The sequence below is a fragment of the Vulpes vulpes genome, chromosome 2 (assembly GCF_048418805.1).
Source record: "Vulpes vulpes isolate BD-2025 chromosome 2, VulVul3, whole genome shotgun sequence".
Lineage (NCBI taxonomy): Eukaryota > Metazoa > Chordata > Mammalia > Carnivora > Canidae > Vulpes > Vulpes vulpes.
Window position 1 is genome coordinate 48,283,612 of NC_132781.1, and position 21,249 is coordinate 48,304,860.

Genomic DNA, 21,249 nt, shown 5'->3' on the forward strand with positions numbered 1-21,249 from the left:
CCCCCTCATTGGCTGGCCCCACAGAGCACGCCGACCGAGGGCCGGCGTCCTGGTAACCGCCGCAGTGCCGCGGGGACGCGCGCGGGCGTGGGGGGTGGGGCCTCCGGGGGAGGGCCCGCGGGCTGGTGGGGAGGGCGGGGCGGGGCGGCTCTGCAGCCCCGGTGGCCTTAAGGAACCCAACGACGGGCCGGCGCGGGAGCGGGGGCGCTGCGGGGGCCAGGGGATGGGGGGGTGGCCTGACGCGGGCCGGGGGCACAGGGGGGTAGCTGCCCCGCTGCCGTCCTCGGTCCGCGTGCTCGCCCGCCCGGTCGCGGTCAGGTGAGGGAGCACGTGGGGCCGCCGTCCCGGGGGCCCTCCCTGTCGCCGCGCTCTTGTTGTGGAGACGGCGCCGCGCCGCGCCGGTTGCCGGGAGCCTCGGCCCCGGGAGCACGCAGAGCGGCGTGGAGACGCGGGCGGGCCCCTGACCCCGATCCCTGGGCCCCGCTGCCCCAGCCACGCCTGCACTGACAAGTGCTTTTGCGTTTCCCCAGTGCTCTGAGGGAAATCTATAAGGAAACACAGTTATATAACATGTGGTCGCACTTTCGGTCCGTCTTTCAAAAGGGCACTCGCAGTCTGTTCTTAGACCCTCTTAAACTCCCGAAGGGCAGCCCTGCGTCAGCCGTGTCCGCCCGCGCCTCCCTAGACTCTGGTTTTGCCCGCGAGCCGCCACCCCATCCCTGGCTTGTCTCCCAGGTGCTCGGAACTGCGGTATGCGGCAACCGCGACCGCGAACGTGTGCGGGAAAGTAGGAGCAGGCGGCGTGCTGGCTAGAGCCCAGGGTTCTCGGGCCCACAGTGGTCTGCAGCTGTGCTCCTCCAGGACTGCAGTGGCCGGAGGGTGAGTCAGCACGGCCTGTGCGGGAAGGTGGACCCGGCTGCCGGGCGAGGTGCACAGGGTTCCCTCACAGGGCCCCGTAGACTCGCTCAGTTGCCCAGGCAGCCGTGGGCTGGGCCCGGCTCTGCCGCAGTCATGAATCCAGAGATCCGCGGAGGAAGGGAGCAGCTCAGAGGTTCCCCAGTGAGTCCAGGAGGGCTGCTCTCGGAGTTCGTCAAAGGCTTCTCTGGCCCCCCGCGCCCCCCCCCCCCGCACCCCCTTGCCCCAAGCTGTGGGGCCTGAGATCCCCGGCCCCGCTTCCTGCGCCTGTGCCCACGTTTCAGTGTGCCACCCCTACTTTGTAAACAACAAAGCAGAGGCTGTGTTTCTGCCCAGGTGTGAGCCCTAGAGCTCAGAGACACCAGGTTGTCCACCATGACCCCAGGAGGTAGACACTGAGTGCAAGACCACGGAAGTCTCCCTGTGGCCCTGAGGCATGAGCCCAAGGACCATGGTGGTAGCTGCTATACAGGCTTGTGGGGGAGGCCCTGCAGACCCCCCCACCCTGAGCCCAGGCTGTCCCTGCCTCCATGTGGAGAAGTGGGGCTGTGTGGGGCAGGAGGGCTTCGGCGCAGGGCGGGTCTGTGGCCAGGAGGGATGCGGAGGCCTGGGCAGGGCTGTGGGAGGGCTGGGCACCTGCCCCCCCACACCCCGCCCCAGCCTGCAGCTGTTGGAGGCATCCACAAATGGAGGCTCTGTTTACCGGTGGCCATGGTCCCAGCGGGAGGGTGCGTTACTGCCAGCCAGGGGCGGCAGGCAGACACTCGTCCATGGCCTCAAAGGACCCGCAGTCAGCCTTTGTGGGCAGCCTCACCCGCCCCGGAAGGAGGGGTGCCTGCGGTGCTTCCCCCACTCCCTCCATGTCCCCACCACGGGGAGGGAGAGCTCCTGCATGTCTCCCTAGGGCACTAGCCAGGTCCAGCCCAGCTCAGAGGGCCCAGAAAGCTGATGTCCACCCCTGGGAGTGTCCTGAGGTCACAGAAGGCGGTTTGGGGGTGGAGGACAAGCTGGAACGTATGAGCCCGCCCCCAGTCTTGCTCCCAAGAGCCCCAGAACAGGAAGCTACCTCCATTGGTGAGCAGCGAACCCCAGGCTTCAGAGGCCTGGAAGCTTGGGGGGGGCGGGCAGAGGGGAATGAGGGCTGGGAGTTCTGAGGGGAGTGGAAAGACAGGACTGTTTATGCGTTGGCCCTGAGGCTCCCCAGGTCTGTTCTTGCTGAGCATTCACTCTCCCCACACTGGGGCTGGGTGGGCAAACCTGGAGGGCCCCGGGAGGCGGTGCCAGACAAGGAGGAGGTGACTGCCTATAGCAGCACTGAAGAGCTGGAGCAGGCCAGACTCCTACCCATGTTACCTCCACCTCTACTCTGTGGGCATGTGCCCCTCAGGGGAGGGGCAGGGGGGGCAGGAGCCCCCTGGGGGAGTGCACCCCCAGCCCCAGGTGGAGGGACAGTGCTCGGCCTCTCCCTCCACCCGCTGACCTTCACAATCCTCACAGCCAAGGGGTTTGGGTGGCATGCTGGCAGGGGCTCCAGGTGCGGGCAGGACCCACCAGGAGGTGGGTCATGTGGGGAGCAGGCGAAGGGGGAGGAAAGGGCACTGGGCACCTGGTCTCCTGGGCCACGGCATCCCTGAGCCTTTGCTTACTCAGACACTGCCCTGTGCCCTGCCCATCGTGGGGGGCAGTATGGGAGTGGGGGTCTGGGGCCTCCTGGTCCTTGCTCATCCTCTCCTCAGGCCCTGGGCACCTGCAGGAACCATGAGGCTGGCTCTCGGAGGAGCTGCCGGCACCTGGCTCCCAGGGCGCACACTCAGGGGGTGGTGGGGCGTGGGAGCCGGCCACTCCTCCATCCTTCACCCAACAGTCCCAGCCACAGATTCTTTCTGAGGAATGTCTGTATCCTCCAGACTGGCCGCCACTTGGTCCCCAGAGGCTCAGGAGGGAAACAGAGTTACAGCCTGGGACTCTGGGATTAGGTGTGTGCCCACACCCACACGGGCTGTAGAGGGTCCCAAGTGTCACCTGGGGGACAGCCGGAGCTGGTTCACCTCCAGTTCACCCTGGAGCATGATCAGGGGCCCTCTGTAGTAAGGGGAGTGCAGACCACTCACACCTGAGTCATAGCCTTGTTTATTTGCAAAGTAGGCAAACCAGGTGACTCAAGTCTTCTACTGGATCCCCCGGGGTACCCAGGAGTCGGTGAAGTGGGAGTGCCCGCCCTTCACAACTGGTGGGAGGCCAGGACCTCAGGGTTCTCATAGCAGTGGGCCTCCTTGGCAGCGGCCTGAGGGGGGCTGCAGACCTTGCAAGGGCAGCAGCCGCTCACCAGGCGGTCCCAGGGCTCCAGAGAACGGAGCCAGATGGGGAGCCAGGCCCAGGACCTGAGGTGGCGGGGCAGCCAGGCTGGCCGGTGCCGCTGCAGGACATTGACCAGGACGATGAGGAGCAGAAGCCCCACCAGGGGTCCCCCGACTGCAGCCAGCACTGTGCTCCCTGCCAGGGAGAGCCCGAAGGCAGCCAGGGGCAGCAGCAGGAAGCTGAGCAGCAAATAGGCAATGGCCACCCAGCGGTAGTTGGCAGTCAGATCCCCGAAGCGCTTGGCCAGCGGAATGGGCAACCGCAGGACAGGCACCACATACCACAGCAGGATGCCAGCCAGATTGAAAAAGAAGTGGATGAGGGCAACCTAGAAGTCCAGAGGGCAGGCAGGGTTAGGAGCCCGGGTCCTAGGGCACACAGGTCCCCTTTGGCTACTCAGGACACCTGCTCTTCCTCCTCCGACCCATAGCCACCCCCTACCCCGGCAAAAAGGATACTAAGTCGGAAGCCTGTTTGAGGTCCCTGTGTTCTCAAGGGGTCCCCTTAGAAGGGCAGATTCCAGCAGGGTATGGATATGCTCCTCTAGTAGTGCCCCCCTCCCCCCTCCACACACTTACGGGTGGGATCCCAGTCTAGCATCCCAGTGTGCTAGCTACATCACCAGTGGCCTCCTGGACCTGCTCTCCTGTGCTGGCTTAGCTTGCCCACACCTCATGCTTAGTGACCTCACTCCTGCATATCCACAAGTGGTCTTGGCCACCCAGCCCTGGGCTCTGGCTTGGCTCCTGTGGGGAGGAGGTGCATGGCCACACATGCAGGGAACATAGCCCCCTCTGGGGGCTGCTGGCCTTGAGAAGTCGGTGTGGAAGGTGCAGTCGGAGGGCTTCCTGGAGGGGGTGGACCAGGGCCCTGCACTGAGAGGGTCTGAGTAGACAGAGAAGAGGCAAAAATCCAGGTGGGTCGTAGGGAGGGCTTGTGGGCAGAAGCTCAGCAAGATCTGGGCTTTCAGGAGCTGCGCCTGTCTGGGCATCTTGGCAGAGGCAGTGGAGGAGGGAAAGCAAAAGCAGAGCCAGGACAGTGGACTGCAGCAAGGGTGACTTAGAGAGAGACTTAGCAGGGTTAAATGGGACTGAGTGTGGGCCACAGAGCTAGGGGACCAGAGGGAGGCATCCTGGGCAAGGGCAGCTGGGAGCACCCAGCACAGGTGTGGTAGGGCTTTGGCAGGAAGATGGCATGCTGTCCAGGGACCTGTTGGGTTTAGGTGCGGGTGGGGGGGTGCATCCAAGAGGTGGTGGGATAGGGGGGCTTGAGATCCCTTGAAGGAACACAGCAGCACGGGGTGGGGCTGAGGACAGGGATTCCTCGAGGGAGGTTGGGCAGGGGCTTTCAGGAAGGAAGAGCAGGCACCCCGAGGCCATAGTATCTTTGAAATGACCTGGTCCCAGGGGAGGAAGAGCAGGGCTGGGGGTCCAAAAGATGTCCACAGGGTCCCCAGGGTTACAGGAGGTGGGGCTGCAGGTCTGACCTGGCAGCCAGATGTGGGTCCCAGGACAGCGAGTGCCAACCAGGCTGCAGAGCTGGACAGGAGGGGGCTGAGCCCAGGGGGAAGCCACAGGCCTGGGGTGGAGCGGGAAGGCCGGAGGGCAGGGAGAGGTGAGGGAGGGTGGTACCTGGAGCGCACTGAGCAGCATGTCCGCAGGACTGGCCAGGGCAGCCAGCAGGGCTGTGGTGGTGGTGCCAATGTTGGAGCCCAGGAAGAGGGGGTAGGCCCGCTCCAAGCTGATCACACCAACCCCTGCAGGAGCCGGGGGTCTCCACCAGGGCCAAGTCCTCATCCCCCGCCCCAGGGCCCTGGGGGCCCCCTCTGCACTCACCCATGAGTGGCACGATGGCAGCGGTGAAGACGCTGCTGCTCTGGAGCACGAACGTCAGGCCGGCGCCCACGAGGATGGCCAGGTAGCCGCTGAGCCAGCTGAACGGGAAGGGGAAGTCTGCAGGGCGGGGGAGGGTTGGATCACCCTCTGCCCGCCCCCCCTCCCCGCCTTCACCCCCAGGTCCCCAGTCTGGCCGCACCAGCGTTGATGACCTTCCTCACAGCCTGGGCGACGCGGCCGCGCAGCACAGAGTTGAGCAGCTTGACGATAAGGACGAGGCAGGTGCAGAGCAGGAGCAGGGAGGCGGCCAGCAAGATGAAGCCCACAGCCAGGTCTGTGAGCTCAGTCCCCACAAACAGGTGGTGGCCTGGGGGCGGGGCGGGGCCGGTGAGCCGGGGGCGGAGCGGGGGTGGGAGGGGTGAGCCCAGGGCGTGGCTGAGGGAGGGGCGGGGCCTCACAGGGCAGCTGCTCCACCACCGTAGAGCTGTTGCTCTCGGGGCAAGGGCCGGAGATGGTCGCTCCACAGTCGCTGCTGTTCCCCGAAGTCTGGGGAGGCAGGGCAGGCTCAGGATGGGCTCAGAGCCGGCGGCACGAGTAATTCCGCAGGTCAGAGATCGGGGGTCAGAGGCACCTCACCATCACCTCCCGGGTGCCGCACCATCGCTTAATGAGACTGCCGTTGGTGGCGTTGCCTGAGGCACTGCTTGCAATCATATCAGTGTCCAGCTGGGGGACAGAGAGATCGTGACCATGTACTGGACCCTCAGGACTCGGTTGGGACTCTGATGCCCACAGCCCAGCCCACTATGCCCTCCGCCCTGGGCTCAGGGTAGAACCTGAGGTACTACCTCCACCCCACTCCCACCGTGCTCGGAGTGCAAAGGGCCTCTGGAGGGCAGCAGCCTTCCTCACCTGCACGATGAGGTGTGTGAGAGGCTTTGTCAGCACCTTGAGGATGTCGGGTGCCTGACCCCCGGGCTCCAGGCTGGTGGCACCCAGAGCCAGAGCGCTGAGCCTCTCCAGCAGGGCTGTGGCGCTCTCTAGGGGCAGCAGGATCAGCACGGTGAGCCAGTTGAAGATGCTGTGTACGGCCGAGCCACCAAAGGCCCTGCCGCGTGGAGCAGAGTGGTTAGTGGCCCCAGCTGTGGCCTCACTTGCAGCCCCTGGCCCTCCCCTCCCCCCACTCACCTCCGAAACTCATCCCGGTCCCCTGACTGTGCCATCGAGACCAGGGTGCTGGTGATGGAAGTGCCCACGTTGACGCCCATTATGATGGGCACACAGGCCTGGACAGTAAGCACTGTAGGGGTGCTGCATCAGCCTCTTGTGTTCTGCCCACCCACCACCACCAGCCCGGGATGGGAGGGAGGGCACTCACACTTGGAGGCCACCATGCTGACCACGATGGAGGAGGATGTGCTAGAGCTCTGCACGAGAACTGTGACCAGCACACCAATGACCAGTCCAGCCACAGGGTTGGACAGCACCACGTTGTCCTTAAAGATGTCTCCAGCCATTTTGCCTGTGTCCACAGGAGGTTCACTGAGGCTGTGCAGGGCTGGCTGCCCGCCCCACCCCCAGACCCTTGGGCACTCACTGCTCAGCAGCTGGAAGGCGGAGCTGAGGATGTCCAGGGAGCAGATGAAAAGATAGAGGTTGCCTAGGAGCCCACAGGCCTTGAGGAAGCCAATGACCACCCGGAGTACCCTGCCGGCCACGCTGAGCTCTGAGAACACAGGGCAGGGCTGTGCTTAGCCAGCCCTCACCCAGCCCTGCCCTGCCTGGTACCCCTCGAAGTCCTGTTCCTGTCTCCCTCCAGGGCAGGGTCTGGGTCAGCCTCCTTGTCCCCCATGGCGGGCTCTGGGTCCCTCCTCTGTTCCTTTGTAGAAAATGGCCCAGCAGACCGCCCCTAGGACCTCCCAGAAACCTAATGATCATTAGGAGGAAGGAGGAGGAGCAGAGTGGGTGGGGTGGCTCTCATCTCCAGACAGGGCAGGCAGCTGAGCTGAAGGACCAGGGCCCCTGAGGGGGTGGCCTGTGGAGTAGGTTTCTATGTAGCCTGTGGAGGCAAACCTCTTCCCTTCTGTCCCTCCCCAAGGACCATCTCCACACTCAGACCGTGGGGAGTTGGAGCCCTGTTCGCCCAGTTACCCAGCACCTCCAAACCTACCTTTCCAGGATTGGCCAGTGTCCTTTGGCTGAGGGAGGCCCCAGGGGTCCATTTCCCCCTCTTCCAAGACTGGGGCAGAACCGGAGGTCCCTGCACAAGCCAAGGTGAAGTAGGGCCAAGGATACTCCCAGGTGGGGGCCAAAGGGGGTGGAGGGGCCTATGGTATAGGGGCTTGGGGCAAGAGGCAGAAACAGGGAACAGAGAGGAAGGGGGCCTCCAGCTTGTCTGGCCCTGACCAGAATCATCACAAGCCGCCCTGGGCTCTGCAGGAACCCCTCCCCACTTAAATGGGTCAATGGATCAGGGGCTGGATAGGTAGGCAGAGGGGCAGGCTGAGGCCTGCTGCCCTGGGGCTCCTGGTACCTGCATTTCCCAGACTCCGGTCCACCAGGCCAACTGTGTCCAGAGTATGGGAGGGGACCTGGCCACCCGTGAGGGAATTCGGCATGGATTTCTGGCAGGGACAGACCCAGACCCAAGCCTGGATCTGGTGGGGGGAAGTCAGGTCAGACGTGTGTCCTCCTGCTGCCCCGCCAGGTCCTGGGGTCCTCTAACCTGAGATCTGTCTTTCCTCCCCACTCCCTGCTGGCCTTGGTGACTTTCTGCCTCCTCCATGTACAGGGGGGTGGTCACAGTAACCTCAGGCAGTTGTCAGGCGAGCCCAGTCCAATTTCGGGGAGCAGAATCGAGGGGGCCCTGGCTCCCTGGCTCCCTCGCTGGTCCTGGCTGGAAGAAGACTTGGTGGGTGGCCCAGGGCACAGGGTGCTGGGTGCCGGAAGTGGTTAGGTGCTGGGAACCCAGGGAGCTTCCTATCAGGTGTCATCAGGGACACTGCAGATGGTCCCAGTTTAGACTTTGGCATTTGATACCAAACGGTGACGTTTCCCCTTGATAAGGGCCACACCCCCAGTGATGGGGGCAGGGCAAGGGGCTTGGGTGCCCCCATCCCAGCTCTCTTCAACCCTCTGGGTCTAGTCTTCTCCCCCAGTTCCCTCTCAGTCCCCAGGGTCCAGGGCCCAGGTCACCCCTCCCTCCTGATTTTCATTCTCAGCTTGGGGAGGCTCAGAGTGGGGCCTGCGCCCTGCGCCAGGAGGTCACCCAGCCCTGGTCCTGGTGTCCCCGGGCCCCCACCTGGTTCTAGAAGCTCCTACCTGTGAGGGGAGTAAGGGGGCGCCTGCGGGGAGGAGACACAGGGCGGAAGCAAGTGCCGGTCAAAGATCTGCTGGGCACACACATGACCTGCTGTGCTCTGGGCCCCATTAATGTTTACCCAGGAGTGGAGGCCCCAGAGGGGTACCTGTACAGCCCTAGGTGCTGCTATTGCCTGGGGCCAGGACTCCAGGGCCCCAGCCCAGCCCTCTTACAGTGGGGTTTCTCCTTGGATGGGCCCTGAGCCAGGCCAGGTGTGTTGCAGGGCTGGGCTCAGGCTCTGCGTGCACGACTTCCACCAGCAGACACTGCACACTGTCTACCTGGGGCGAGGTGGGGCAGGATGCTGGGGCCCTGGCAGCTTGGCCTGGAGGCCTCTCGGGAAGTTGGCCCCGAGTTCTGCAGACCTCACTGTGGTGGTCCCTACCCCATCAGATAGTGGGAGGGAAGCCCTTTGCACCAGGTGGGTGGGAAGGGCCCCAGCTCGGGGTCATCCAGTTCAGATCCGGGTTCAGTGCAGGGCTGGGCCCGGCAGAGCTCCCAGCAGCTTCAGCCTCAGTGCTGGGTAGTAACAGTGGAGGGTGTTGCACTTCCATCTGCAAGTTGGGCAGATGGGGTGGGGGCAGGGTGTCAGGAACCATCCCCAGGTCACAGTGCTGCCTGGCCCACTGCCCACCCTACCTGGATTGGCAGACCTAGCCCGTCTTGTCCACTCCCACAGGAGAATGATCCCGACCGGCCCATGGTTCATGGGTGCCTCAGGGTCAGTCCCTTCCTGCTGCTCTGCTGCACATGCTCCTTCCCCTCCCCCTTGGGCCTGGTCTCCCCAGGGGGCCTGCTGGCCATAGCACCCTGGGCCAGATGCTGCCCACCAATCGCTGTATGCCTGGGGGACTTTGCCCCAGAGAAGGAGGAGGTTTCTGAGTGTCCTCTCAGCAAATTTTCTTGTCCCTCCCCATCCTGCTCCCACTGCCCAGGGCAGGCCCAGCAGTCCCTCCCAGAGGCTCCTGAGTGGCCATGTGACAGCTCTTCCCTGGATGGGGATGGGGATGTTGCCACCTGAGTTGGGGGAGTGTCTGTGTCCATAGCCTCCAGCACCTGCTATGGCCCTTCTGAAGGGTCTGTGTGGGGGTCACCATGAGGCAGAAGGAAGGTGATGGCCAGGAAAAGGCTGAATGTGGGAGCAGCTCTACTGAGTGACCATGGTGGGTCCCCACCCTCTCTGGGCCTAGAGCTAGCCCCAGACAGGGCCCTCTCCTTGGGCACCTGTCATAGCAGGGACTTTGTGCCTGCAGAAGACCCTCCCGGAACAGTGCCCAACACATAGTTGGCACTCAGCGGGCTCTGTTGAACAGATGAACTTTGCAGGTACTCTTTGCCAGCCAAGGATGGAGGAAATGGTTCTGTCTCTGCTCTGGCTCACACCTCTGGGACCTTCTATAGGGAAGAGGAGATGGGTTCCAGCATGACCAGGCACAGACTTGGCCAGGCCCTGACCTGTGGAGGCATCCTCTGGGCTGAGTTCTGGCCTGGGCTGGGCTTGCAGGTGGCTCTGACAGCAGCACCCTCACCCTGCATGTGCTCAGGCTAGCTTGAGGCCCTAGAATCCTGGCCAAGATAAGCAGGAGGCCACCCTCTTCTCCCAGAGCCTCACAGTGCTGTGGGCACAGCCCCTCACTTAGACTGCAGTCTGGGGGGTCCGTGTAGGGCAGCCCGCAGGATGCTCGGTCCCCGGGCTTTGTGGGGCTGGTGGTGCCACAGTTCGAGGTTCCCAGGCGGGCACACTGTGGGCCGCAGTCGTATGGGCAGGACTCAGACCTCAGGACTGCCAGGGGCACCCCAGCAGAGGCTCCTGCAGCCACTGCAGCAGCCCCAGGATGAGGGGAAGTGGGGCTGGGTGCCCAGGGAGGGACAGAGCCTGGTTGGCTGCTGAGTGACGGCAGTGTTGCCTTTGGGGGGCACCCGGGGCTCCTCACAGGACGGCTCCCACTCAGCCTTCACAGCCAGGAAGGCGGCCAGGTCGAGGTCCAGCATGGCCACCCCTCCACGGGGTGTGGGGGTGCTCTGGCGGCACTGGGGGCAGGGGATCCAGCGCTGCTCCTGGGCTGGAGCGTCAAGCTGCCTCACGCACGCCTGGCAGAAGGTGTGGCCACAGTAGAGTCTGCGTGGCAGGTGCCCGGTGAGGTCGTAGGCTGAGTAGCAGATGATGCAGTCACCCCGCCGGGAGCTGGCAGCGGTCCCCTCCTCAGAGACCTGGGGACTCTCTGGCTGCAGCATCCTGGGGAAGGCGTGCAGGGGAGTTGCGGCCCACCTCACCTGCCTCGAGATCTACCTCGCGTGGTTGGGCTGTGACACCGGGAGTCTGCCCCAGAGCATGGGGTCCTGGGCCTCGGCAGAGCCGGGGGTGAGGGGGTGGCCGGCGGGGCCCCAGACACCAGGGTCTGGGCACAGCCCAGGGTTCCATGGCTGCTGGCTGGCCAGCAGCCTGTCCTGCCATTTGGTCCCTCTCTATGGCCCTCCTGCTCCACTCCTCGCCCTCCCATACCCTAGCCTGCCTAAGCCCCAGGCCGCTCTTACCTGCATTCGCTCTGCCGGGCAGCTCTGCCCAGCCAGAGGATGTCCTGGGTGGAGGGGGACCCAGGGCGCCCTGCGGCTCCCACCCTGGGGCTCGCATTACTAGTCGACAGGGAGGCAGGTGGTGGCTGCAGGCAGGTGTGGGTTCCCCTTTCAGCCACAAAGCACTTGCAACTGGATCCACTAGCACCATCAACCCAGTAGGAGATAAGGCGCCCCCCACCCCCACCCCCCTTCCCCAGGCCAGCTTCAGCAGTCCCCCTCCAGGCCTGGCTTCACAGCTCACCTTGGTCCCTCTCCTGGCCTCGGGAGCCAGCCAGACCCACCTCCGACTCTGATAATCCCTCCACTTTGCACTAGGAAAGCCTCTGGCTTTGAACCAGGAGATGCTTCTTCAGCTCTCAGCTCAAGTGTAGCCCCCTCCAGGTAACCTGCCAGGACCCTCACAGGCTCAGAGCCCTGGGGCGGGGGTCCTGCTCTTCCAAAGCTCCCTCACAGTGCATGTGTGTGTCCACAGCACCTTCCTATTGCCTGGTCTGGGTCTGTCAGGCCCCCGTTACAGGGCAGCGGCCTGCTCCACAGGGCCCCAAGGAGGTGCTCAAGCACAGGTATGGGAACCTCCATGCACACACAAGGATCACCCAGAAGCTCCCAGGAGCACACTGTGGCTATCCCTGGTGGCCCCCACTAGAGGCCGCCTCCCCCTAGCATCTGCCTGGCTGTGGCCCCTGAGCTGGCAAGGTGACTGTGACTGTGGGCACAGCAGAATGGGGTGTATCAAGAATGGTCAGGACAGATGGGATTGGCGGGGAGGGAGCCCAGAACCAGAGGGGCTCCTCCTTAGTCCTACTACCGTGCTGTCAGCAGCCTCCCTGACCAGTTGAACAAGCTTTTTGTGGCTGGCCTGGGTGGGGTCATCCTCTGGTGGAGGCAGGCCATGGGGCAGGGGCCAGGAGCATGGCACTCCTGAGTCCCTGCACAGTCAGGCCAATGACGTATCCACCCACGGCCAGAGACAGGACAGTCACCCTGGGTCAGGGGAGGGCTGGCACCAGGACTCATCCATCTTGCAGGGGCAGCTCAGTTTCCTTGTCTGGCTGTCTCTGCCTGGCCCTGGAAACATCAGAGTGCCCAGCGCAGGCCTTACTGCTCACTCCTTGCCCTGGCATTCCAGCCTCACCCTAGCAGTGAGGCAATGCCAGCCTCACGCAGCTTAGCTCCCCACACATCCCACCAAGGCAAGCATGTTACACTGCTCAGATAAACGGGAGATCTGTCCTCCAAGGGGCAGCACTGGCCAGCTCCTTTTCTGCTCACCTCATTCAGGAGGTCCAGGCCCTGGAGGCAGGACAGCAGATGAGCAGCATGGCATGGGGGCCACATCGCAGATGTTTAGGAATTGGGCATTTCATGAGGAACCAGAAAAACACCCCGGCTGGGGTAGGGCGGTGACTCACGGATGGGCAGGGCCTGGTCCTGGCTGCCTGGGATCCTACTCACAGAAACTTGCCAGAGCCAGTCCCACCCGCCTGGTCCTGCCAACGTGATGGTCCTCCTGGTGGCCCTCTTGGGGCTCCACTCCCCACACCCCGGTTCTATGCTTAGCATCCTCCTACTGTCTGACCCAAGGCCTGACCTGTCTCCCCACCCTGGCCTGAGTCCTAGGGAATGCAAGAGCTTGAACCCAGGCCTGGCTGGGTCAGGGCAGGGGACACGCTCCCACCCTCCCATCCAGCCTCTGAGTGGATCTGAGAGCTGCAACACAGAATGTCCCAAGGAGTGCCTTCCCCACCCCCGAATGTCCCACAGAGGCCGAGGCCTGTGATATGGTCCAGCCCAGGACCCTCTTCAAGGCGGCAGTGTAAAGAAGAATAACCAGAACATAGCTCACTGCTTTATTGCCTGGGCCGTGGGCCTCCAGGGAGGCAAAGGGGGGTATCCCCAGGGCTGCCACCACAGCAGGTGTCCCGCCTCTCTGGCAAGGTGCTGGAGCCGGGTTGTTGGCCTTCTTGCCAGGTAGCTGCTCCTGTCCGGGGTGGGAAGTGTCCAACACCCATGGCAATGGTCCAGTGGCTGCCCCAAGTACGTGGGCACTGGTGTGGCCGCTGGGCTAGGAGACGATGCAGCAGCAGCTGTGGCAGCGGCAGAAGCGAGGGCAATGACAGCAAGAGCAGCAAGGACAGCAGCAGCAGTGGTGGGCGATGTCATCCCCGCGCCCCATGGGGGGCCGGCCAGCATAGGTCAGTCCTGCTGGGTGCTGCCCACTACCATAAGGGTTGCCGGGCTGCAGCCAGGCCTGTTGGCCCTGGGTCTGGGTTGCCCCCTTGGCGCCCTTGGCATCCTTGCTCCCTGGGGCCTCCTCAGTGGGCTGCAGGAGCCGGGTGGGCTCTGAGGGGCAGGACCCTGCAGGTAGAGGCTGTGACTCCCAGGAAGAGGGAGCCGCCTCCAGCTGCTGCCCCAGGTCTGGCCGCAGGTGAGCCCGGGGGATGCTGACCTGGGCATACGGGTTCTTGACGACCATCTCATGTGGGTCCATGGCCCAGCCTGGCAGGGGCAGGCAGAGGAGACAATATTGGTTCAGTGGAGGGAACAGCCTTAGCCAAAGACAGTGCCCACCCCGCAAAAAGCCAGGCTGTGGAGATACCAGAGTATCCCGGGCCTGTGTGTCAATGTGTGTGTGTGTGTGTGTGTGTGTGTGTGTGCACGCGCGCGCGAGTGCACACACACGGGCATGGGGTGGGGGAGCTGAGTATGAGGGCCAATGTCTCCCAGATGCCCTTCCTGCATGGCAGGACCCTGTGATGGTACTGGGAAGGGGGTGGGAGGCCGGGAGATGCAGCTGGGCTTGCCCACGGCTGAGCCCCAGTGTAAGGAAGGTCCTCAGCCCCAGACCCACCTGGAGTGGTGATGGCAGCAGTCTACCCTCTCGTCCTGTGTCCTGTGGGCCAGGTCCCAGTGCCTATGAGGCAAGCAACTGGCAGCTGCCTTTTTCCCTCCTGGGGAGGGGCGGGGCCCTGGGGCGGAGCTCCAAGATGGGGTTCCGGGGATCCCAGGAGGCCCTGGCTCTTCCAGCACAAGTGGGTGGTGGCCCCAGCGGGGGCTCCAAGGGGCCCTGACATCCTGGGTGACTCAGCCTCTAAGCATGTGGAGCCCGACGTCAGCCCTCCACAGACCTGCAGCTGGCAGGAGGGAATAGGCAAGCCTGACCTCAGCCTCAGAGGGGAGGCCTGCAGGGGGTCTGGAGAACCCTAGCCATCACTCACACACCTCGGAGCCCCTGCTGGGGCAGAGGGCAGAGGGCCTCACTTGAAGCAACAGCCTCCAGCCAGCAGACACAGATGGTGGTGGTGTGGGAGCACAGGCTGCCTGGAGGTTTGCAGTTTCTTAACTGATAAAAAACGTTTGATTCACACACCTTTTGTTACAACTCATCTTACAATTGGCAACGACAGGGGCTTCACTGGTTCATTTCTGAAACGGCAGTTTCCATCTCCGGTGGGCTGGGAGACAAACTCCCCACCCCACCAGACTCTTTTTCTTTGGAATGCGCACCTATTCTCACCTTCATCTAGCACCTGCCACACAGGGTGGCCATGTGCTGGGTGACAACGCATGCTGAGCGCTCGGGTCTGGGCCTGGCACTGGTGATCTTCCCCCAGAGCCATCTAGGCAGTAGAGTGGGGCTGGGACCTGCACCCCCAGGATTTGTCACCCCAGGGAACCCCCAGGAAGGGCGGGATCAAATCACCCCAGAGGCCATGGTGACCGGGGTGGCCCGCACGAGGCCAGTCAGACCGGTCCGGACACGAATTCTACCGATGTGGCACCGGGTGTGGCGGGGGCCCGGGACCCGGGTCTTCGCAGGTATATGACAGATGCTCATTGCGCAGGCTCAAAAAGCCCCGCCCACTGCCCCGGCAGACTCCGCCCCTTGCTGCGAGGCGGAGGCTGGCGCATGCGCGCAACACGCCTGGGGGGCAGCCGGTAAGAACTTTATTCCCCAGAAGCCCCCGCGCTCGAAGGTTTCTCCAAAGACCCGGTTTGGGGTCTGCTGGCCTTGGACGGTCCAAAACTCAGCCTGGACAGCGCAGCAATGACCCGCGGGGCTCCGGCCCCGGCGGCGCGGGCTCGGGCGGGCTCGGGGAGGTGGGCCCTCGCGGGGCAGGACCTCAGGCCTAGGGGCGGGGCCTCAGGGCTAGGGGCGGGGGCCTCAGGGCCAGGGGCGGGGCCTGATGGCTGGTTCCTTCTGCGGTGCGCGGCCCGCGGGTCGGTGGGAAGTTGAGCAGAACCTGAGGCCGGGGCCAGGCCCCTAGCCCTCCTCTGGCTGGGGCTCTCTCGGTTGCTCTGCCTTCACGCCAGACCCCATAAGGCCCTCGCTGCCCATCCTGCCAGGCACCCACTCACCTGCACACCCCACACCCGCTGTCTCTAAATGGCTTTGGAAACTGAGACCCCCGGCACACCAGCCTGAGGTCACAGAGCTGCAAAGTTAGGCCCTCTGCCTCAGTTCACTCCTCCGGTCTGTTTTGCCCATGTGTTCTTCCTCACCAGGAATAGTGACCTCTCTGGGCTCTGCTGCCCGGAAGGACCAGGTGCAGGTGGGCCTGGACAGAGATGGGCTGTGGCCAGACTCTTGGACACACGGTCAGGCGTAGGGCCCAGTGCTTGGTCACGGGAGTGCTAGCATGCACTGGAGCAGCACAGGGGGTGGCACGTGCCGGCCCCTGCGGCTGAGGTCCCTGCCCAAATAGCTGCCAACATGTTCTCTGCCTCCTCTCTCACCTGAGGCTCCCCCACAGGCAGAGGGTATGTTCCTGGGGTGGGGAGGGGTCAGGGAAGCCCGGCTTGAGGAGGAAACAGAAAGGAATGGGGCCTCTCTGCTGGGTGGGGTCAGATTAGCACCAAATGTGTGACAGCAGGGCACGTGCTGACCTGATGGGATGCCGGAAAGGGTCACCCCACCCTGGGCAGGTGCCTGTTGTCATCAGTGGACTGCCCCACTGGCCTGTCCAGTTGTCTGACCATCTGCGTACCCCTCACCCCACCCATCTGTCCAGCATTCCTGTCCTTGGAGCCTTCTCCCAAGCACTGTTCCTCTTCTCCGTCTACATCTCTGATATCTTGCTTGTCCACACCTGCTCACCCTCATGTCCCCTTTGAACACAACCTGGGTGCACCTGTGAGCTGGAGGCAATCCCACTGGGGACAGAGTGGAAGGAGGAGCAGAGACCCTGACTCTCTGGGGGACATGTGGCAGTCCCCAGGAAGGGCCCTGGGAACCAGCTGTCCTGAGACCATCTCTGGGTCCCCCTTGCCTTCCTTCTGCTGGCATTGAGGCCTCGGGCTTCGAAAAGCACGATTTCCCTTCTAGAATTGGGGGTGGGGGGACTTGACGTGGACCCAGGTCAGCCAGGAAGGACTGAGGGTCGCGGGTACCGGAAAAGGGCGTCGCGGGAGGGGGGGGCGGCGGGGGTCCTGATCCACAAGCGGCTCGCAGGGGAGGGCAACCCCGGGAGCGGGCGGCAGACCCGCGGCGATGGAGGGGCGGCTGAGACACTGGCCCCGCCCCGCGGACCCCGCGCGGGTCCCCAGACGGGGGGTGGCGCTGCGGGCGCGGGCGGGCGCCGCGCGCACTGCGGTCCCCGCGCCTCCGCCGCAGAGCGCGCCACGCTCCGCACGCACCTGCCGCCGCGCCGCGCTGCCCAGAGCCCCGCGCCCCGCGCCCCTGGGAGCCCCGCCGCGCCGCGCCATCGCCCGAGGTCGCCGCCGGAGCCGCCGGAGCCGCTGGAGCCGCCGGAGCCGCCGGAGCCGCCGGAGCCGCCGGGCCGAGGCGCGGGCGTCGCATCCGGGCCTGCCTTTGAGACAACCTCTGCGGCGGCGGCACGGCCCGGGGACGCCAGGCTGGGGCAGGTAAGCTCGGGCGGGGCGGGGCGGGACGGCCGCGGAGGGTCGCCACTCGCAGCCCCTTCCCACCCTGGCCGGGGTTGGGCCTTGGGGGAGGAGGCTGGGTCCGGAGTCTGATGAGGATCAGGGTCAGAGGTCGGGCGCCCCGTCTTTTGTGTAGGGTGAGGGTGGGCCCCGGGTGCTGCCCTCACGCCGTCTCTCACCTGCAGCCCGGGCCTGGTCCAGGCCTCTCTTCTGCTCCCGCTGCAGCCGCCGCCGCTGAGCCCGCGGCCTGGGGCCTCCCGCAGCCAAGGCTCAGGCTAGCTGCCTTCCCTGGGCGCCCTGTCCTGGAGCCATGGGGCCCACCTAGCCCCCGCCTGCCCGGATGTCCCTGCTCGGGGGCTGCTGACCTCAGTTGCAGGGGGAGTCCCCCCCACGCCCCCTCGTCAGCCTCAGCAGCCGGAGACCCTGGGTGAGCCCCTGGGCCAGACCTGCAGCCCAGGGCAGCCTCCCCTACCCCCCTGCCCCCGCCTCCCTCCGCCCCCCCCCACCCCTCCCTCCTCCTCCTAGGACTGGACCAGAGAAGCCACTGTGGCCACTGGGGGGGGCCCTGCCCCCCCAGCTCTTGCCGGCCGCCCCCAGGAGTCCTCGGGGCGGCCGGGGTCCCTACCAGGCCTGGCAGGACCAGGATGCTGCCCCCTCTCCTCCTCCCCGGCCTCACCCAACACCCCCACCCACCCGAACACCCAGTCTGACTGGGGACAGCCGGATGCCGGCTGACCCCGGGCCCGAGGTGGGCAGTGGCTGGCCGGGCTTCCTCATGTCCTGCCTGAAGGGCCCCCATGTCATCCTCAAGATGGAGGCCATGAAGATTGTTCACCCTGAGAAGTTCCCTGAGCTGCAGGCGGCTGCCCCTTGCTTCCCACCGGCACCGCGGCCCACCCCTGCCCTGGCACCCAAACGCGCCTGGCCCTCAGACACAGAGATCATCGTCAACCAGGCATGTGGAGGGGACATGCCTGCCTTGGATGGGGCACCCCGCACTCCTCCCTTGCCGCGACGGCCACGAAAGGGCAGTGTGGAGTTGGGCTTCCCCCGAGTGGCACCAGCAGACGAGGTCATCGTGAACCAGTACGTGGTGCGGCCTGGTCCTGCCACCTCAGGGGCCCCTGCCACGGCGGCACCAGCCTCAGGTGAGCCCCTGGAGTGCCCCACCTGCGGGCACACGTACAACGTCACCCAGCGGCGGCCCCGAGTGCTGTCCTGCCTGCACTCTGTGTGTGAGCAGTGCCTGCAAATTCTCTATGAGTCCTGCCCTAAGTACAAGTTCATCTCCTGTCCCACCTGCCGCCGCGAGACTGTGCTCTTCACGGACTATGGCCTGGCTGCACTAGCTGTCAACACGTCTATCTTGAGCCGCCTGCCACCTGAGGCACTGACTGCCCCGTCCGGTGGCCAGTGGGGGGGTGAGCCGGAGGGCAGCTGCTACCAGACCTTCCGGCAGTACTGTGGGGCCGCGTGCACCTGCCATGTGCGGAACCCGCTGTCTGCCTGCTCCATCATGTAGCACCCACCGGCTCACCACTGCCTGCCAGTCCTTGCTCGCCGCTTCTTCAGGGATCCGGCCCTGCCCTGTCACCTGTTGACCCCTCACCCACCACAGCTTCTGGCCCCTTCCCATGTGGCATTGTCGCTGCAGCCAACTCCGCCATTAAAACTCTTTGCCAAAGTTTGCACCTTGTTCCCTGGACTGAAGCCTGAGCTTGTGGCCTGAGCCAGGGGCTGCAGCCCAGACAGGGTCCAGCCTGGAGCCACTGGAGGCAGGCTCAGTGTTGCTGGGGGTCAGCCCACTGTGCTGACTGGTGCCAGGCTGGGCCAGGGCAGCCACTCAGGAGGGCTGGGCCTAGCTGTGTGTATGCATGCGAATGCCTCCCACACCTGTGTGGAGCCAGCCAGCCTCCTGTGTGGGCTGCTGGGGCAGATGTGCAGAATGGGCAAAGGGTGGACATGTCCTCTGTACTGGCCGCTGTATCTGGGGGCAGCTGGATGGGGGACACCAGGCCCCTGGTTCCCCCAGACTCTCTGAAGTTGAATGGGAATGGCCTTTGGGCCAGACTGAGCCAGGGTTGAGATAGGCTGGCTGAGATTGTAGTGGGGTGGGAGGACCCCATGGTGGAGTGGGGGAGGGAAGGGTGGGGGAGAGCCGCAGGGCATCGAGGAGGTGCGTAGACATGACAAGAGCATGGAGGGATGTCTCCATAGCAGGTGTCTATTGAGAGCCATCCCTCGTTCTAGGTACAGCACTCTGCATGTTGCCAACAAGCACCAAAGGTTGTACAGATGTCCTTTCGATAAAGGCCCTGGGCTCAATGCCATGAGGTTACAGGGTACTCAGTTCTATGCTGTCCAACTCTGAGGCCTAGCTGGACCCTTGTCCTAGTAGTTCAGGGGCATGGGCTGGACGCCCGACAGCCAGGGGCCATCGCCTTCAGTCTGACCCAGTCTGTGAGGAAGCTGTGGCCTGAGCTTGCATAGCAGCGGCCCCGCCCCTGCAGCCCTGACCTTCAGGGAACACACTGGCCCTTATCTGGAACGTGACAGCATTCACTTTCGTGTCCATTGTGTCCCTCTTGCAAACAGGCCACATGGGGCAAGGGGACGGGAGGAGAGCATGAAGCTTGTGTGTCGAGGGGTGCATAGGGCCCAGTTGCAGGCTTCCTCCAGCACTGCCCGTGGGCACCAGTAGTGTCTGGGCGGCAGGGTGGTTTTTGAAGTCTCTGGCTCCATCAGAGGCTGAACACAGGCTTCTGGCCCCAGGCCTGGGTCTGGATTGAAGGCTAGTGCCCGGCCCCACTGTGGGCTTTATAGTTTGGTCATCAGTCCTCAGGGCTAGCGTGGGTCTCCTGGTCTGTTGGCAGCAGGTGTGACGGGCCCTGTTCAGTGGCCAGAGCGGTCCAGCAGCATAAAGAGCAGCCCCAGCAGCATGAGTGGCGTGAAGATGAGCAACAGGCCCAGGAGCTCCAGGGCTAGCAGGCCCAGCAGTACTAGGCGGCGGGTACAGGGCCCTCGTTCCCGCAAGGCCCAGAGCCGGGCACCCAGCCAGGGCGGGCAGGGTAGGAAGGGAAGGCAGCCCTGGCCGCCCACAGGCCCTGCCAGGAAGCGTAGCCGGTAGCGGTGCTCTAGGGAGGCCCAGGGCCCAGGGCCCCGGTGGGGAGGAGCAGGGGGTGTAGGGGGCCGTGGGCCCTGAGGCCCATCTGCCCACAGCAGTTCCTCCTGCAGCTGGCAGATTTCCCACTCAGGCATGGGCGTCTTCTGGCGACACAGTGGGCAGCACACCTGGCCCTGGTGGGCACTGGAGGCTGTGCCTAGCAGCTGGTGCAGGCAGCCCACACACAGGCCATGGCCACAGTTGAGCAGAGCCAGGTGGTGCTCACCAGGACCATAGGGCTCTGTGCAGATGGGGCATTCCTCCTCCCCCCACTCCCCTGCCTGCTCCCCATCCTCCTCTTCCCCTACTTGCCCAGCCCAGGGGCAGGCAGTGGCCATGGCTGTGGCCCCCAGCAGGGGCTCACTGTCTAGAGCCCCAGCGCCCTGGTTGTTCCCAAGGACCCTGCTGTCCAACTCTTTGTCTGCCAGCACTTGGCACAGGGAGGCCAGGCATCCAGGGCCCAGAGGGGCTGCAGCAGGGCTGGTGAGGCCAGAGCTGAGGTCATGGGGGCCATAAGCGGGGGCCCTGGGGCAGGAATCCAGATTCGTGGGTGGGGTCCCCAGGGTGGCGACCAGGGTGGTTGGAGCTGTGAAGGTCAGTGTGGCCCTCTGGGGACGAGCAGAGTCTGGCACTGACCTGGAGGCAGCCGCAGCCTGGTCCCAGCTCCCAGCTCCTGCCTCACCTGGGAAAGTCCACGTCACTTGGACCCCAGCGCTGGTGGGAGTTCTGGGCAGCTCCTGTGCCCACGGGTGCCCACGGATGCCGTCTCCACTGAATCTGCCCCCGCCCACCTATGTTCCTCACTGACGGATGGACTCCTGGGAGCTGCCTTGTGGGTAAACCAGCCTGCCTGACTCCTCCTACAGGAATTCCCCTGAGGACAATGAAGGCCCCTCCCAGGGGTGGGATGACTGTGGCCTGCTGCCGCCTTCCCTCACCATTGGGGCAGCTACTGGGTGAGGAGTGAAGGCCTGGTCAGGACTGGCCCTCCTCCCCGGGCCCACTTATGGCCACCCCCTGCTCCACAGAGCTGGGGCATGGCGTGTATACGATGTGGACAAACAGCTGGCCTCACCGTAGAATCACACCCCTGAGTACTGATGGGAACAGAGATGGCCAAGCATGGCTGGCTGTGCCCATCTGGGTGTGCTGTGGGC

The 21,249-nt window shown here is 64.6% G+C and overlaps 5 protein-coding genes across 8 annotated transcripts; 1 reads left to right on the plus strand and 4 right to left on the minus strand.

Moving 5' to 3' along the window:
• Positions 1 to 3,027: 3,027 nt before the first annotated feature.
• SLC34A3 (solute carrier family 34 member 3) lies at positions 3,028 to 9,231 on the minus strand. Of its 4 annotated transcripts, XM_025987918.2 has the most exons (14): positions 8,430 to 8,514; positions 7,918 to 8,004; positions 7,642 to 7,765; positions 7,279 to 7,368; positions 6,706 to 6,834; positions 6,487 to 6,630; positions 6,297 to 6,408; positions 6,021 to 6,216; positions 5,745 to 5,834; positions 5,567 to 5,654; positions 5,308 to 5,475; positions 5,109 to 5,225; positions 4,905 to 5,029; positions 3,028 to 3,601 (listed from the first exon to the last, which is right to left on the minus strand). In XM_025987918.2, exons 3-14 carry the CDS (start codon positions 7,724 to 7,726, stop codon positions 3,137 to 3,139), a joined length of 1,809 nt encoding a protein of 602 aa, XP_025843703.2. In that variant the 5' UTR covers positions 7,727 to 7,765; positions 7,918 to 8,004; positions 8,430 to 8,514; the 3' UTR covers positions 3,028 to 3,136. The 4 variants fall into 4 exon arrangements, with proteins under 4 accessions (XP_025843703.2, XP_072604123.1, XP_025843704.2 ...); XM_072748022.1 differs by lacking the exons at positions 7,918 to 8,004; positions 8,430 to 8,514 and adding an exon at positions 9,109 to 9,231; XM_025987919.2 differs by lacking the exon at positions 7,918 to 8,004 and having other exon boundaries at positions 8,430 to 8,529.
• Positions 9,232 to 9,978: 747 nt separating this feature from the next.
• RNF224 (ring finger protein 224) lies at positions 9,979 to 10,786 on the minus strand. The gene has a single exon (XM_072748026.1). It carries the CDS (start codon positions 10,702 to 10,704, stop codon positions 10,240 to 10,242), a length of 465 nt encoding a protein of 154 aa, XP_072604127.1. The 5' UTR covers positions 10,705 to 10,786; the 3' UTR covers positions 9,979 to 10,239.
• A 2,096-nt stretch (positions 10,787 to 12,882) lies between these two features.
• CYSRT1 (cysteine rich tail 1) lies at positions 12,883 to 14,008 on the minus strand. The gene is made up of 2 exons (XM_025987922.2): positions 13,898 to 14,008; positions 12,883 to 13,545 (listed from the first exon to the last, which is right to left on the minus strand). Exon 2 carries the CDS (start codon positions 13,535 to 13,537, stop codon positions 13,112 to 13,114), a length of 426 nt encoding a protein of 141 aa, XP_025843707.1. The 5' UTR covers positions 13,538 to 13,545; positions 13,898 to 14,008; the 3' UTR covers positions 12,883 to 13,111.
• Positions 14,009 to 16,742: 2,734 nt separating this feature from the next.
• RNF208 (ring finger protein 208) lies at positions 16,743 to 18,617 on the plus strand. Its single transcript, XM_072748024.1, has 2 exons — positions 16,743 to 16,911; positions 17,115 to 18,617. Exon 2 carries the CDS (start codon positions 17,654 to 17,656, stop codon positions 18,449 to 18,451), a length of 798 nt encoding a protein of 265 aa, XP_072604125.1. The 5' UTR covers positions 16,743 to 16,911; positions 17,115 to 17,653; the 3' UTR covers positions 18,452 to 18,617.
• A 518-nt stretch (positions 18,618 to 19,135) lies between these two features.
• LOC112911429 (ring finger protein-like) lies at positions 19,136 to 20,898 on the minus strand. Its single transcript, XM_025987973.2, has one exon. The coding sequence runs from the start codon at positions 20,428 to 20,430 to the stop codon at positions 19,822 to 19,824; it is 609 nt and encodes a 202-aa protein (XP_025843758.2). The 5' UTR covers positions 20,431 to 20,898; the 3' UTR covers positions 19,136 to 19,821.
• Positions 20,899 to 21,249: the final 351 nt, after the last annotated feature.

Bases quoted from the DNA above. Each gene is read 5' to 3' on its own strand.
- SLC34A3 (XM_072748022.1), bottom strand. From the start codon at position 9,171: ATGGGCCGGTCGGGATCATTCTCCTGTGGGAGTGGACAAGACGGGCTA. The intron at 7,766-9,108 runs GTAGGGTGGGCA...TCCCCCCACCAG, and splicing joins GGCTAGGTCTGCCAATCCAG to ATCCAGGCTTGGGTCTGGGT. The intron at 7,369-7,641 runs GTACCAGGAGCC...TGGCTTGTGCAG, and splicing joins CCGGAGTCTGGGAAATGCAG to GGACCTCCGGTTCTGCCCCA.
- RNF224 (XM_072748026.1), bottom strand. From the start codon at position 10,704: ATGCTGCAGCCAGAGAGTCCCCAGGTCTCTGAGGAGGGGACCGCTGCC.
- RNF208 (XM_072748024.1), top strand. From the start codon at position 17,654: ATGCCGGCTGACCCCGGGCCCGAGGTGGGCAGTGGCTGGCCGGGCTTC.
- LOC112911429 (XM_025987973.2), bottom strand. From the start codon at position 20,430: ATGGCCACTGCCTGCCCCTGGGCTGGGCAAGTAGGGGAAGAGGAGGAT.
- CYSRT1 (XM_025987922.2), bottom strand. From the start codon at position 13,537: ATGGACCCACATGAGATGGTCGTCAAGAACCCGTATGCCCAGGTCAGC.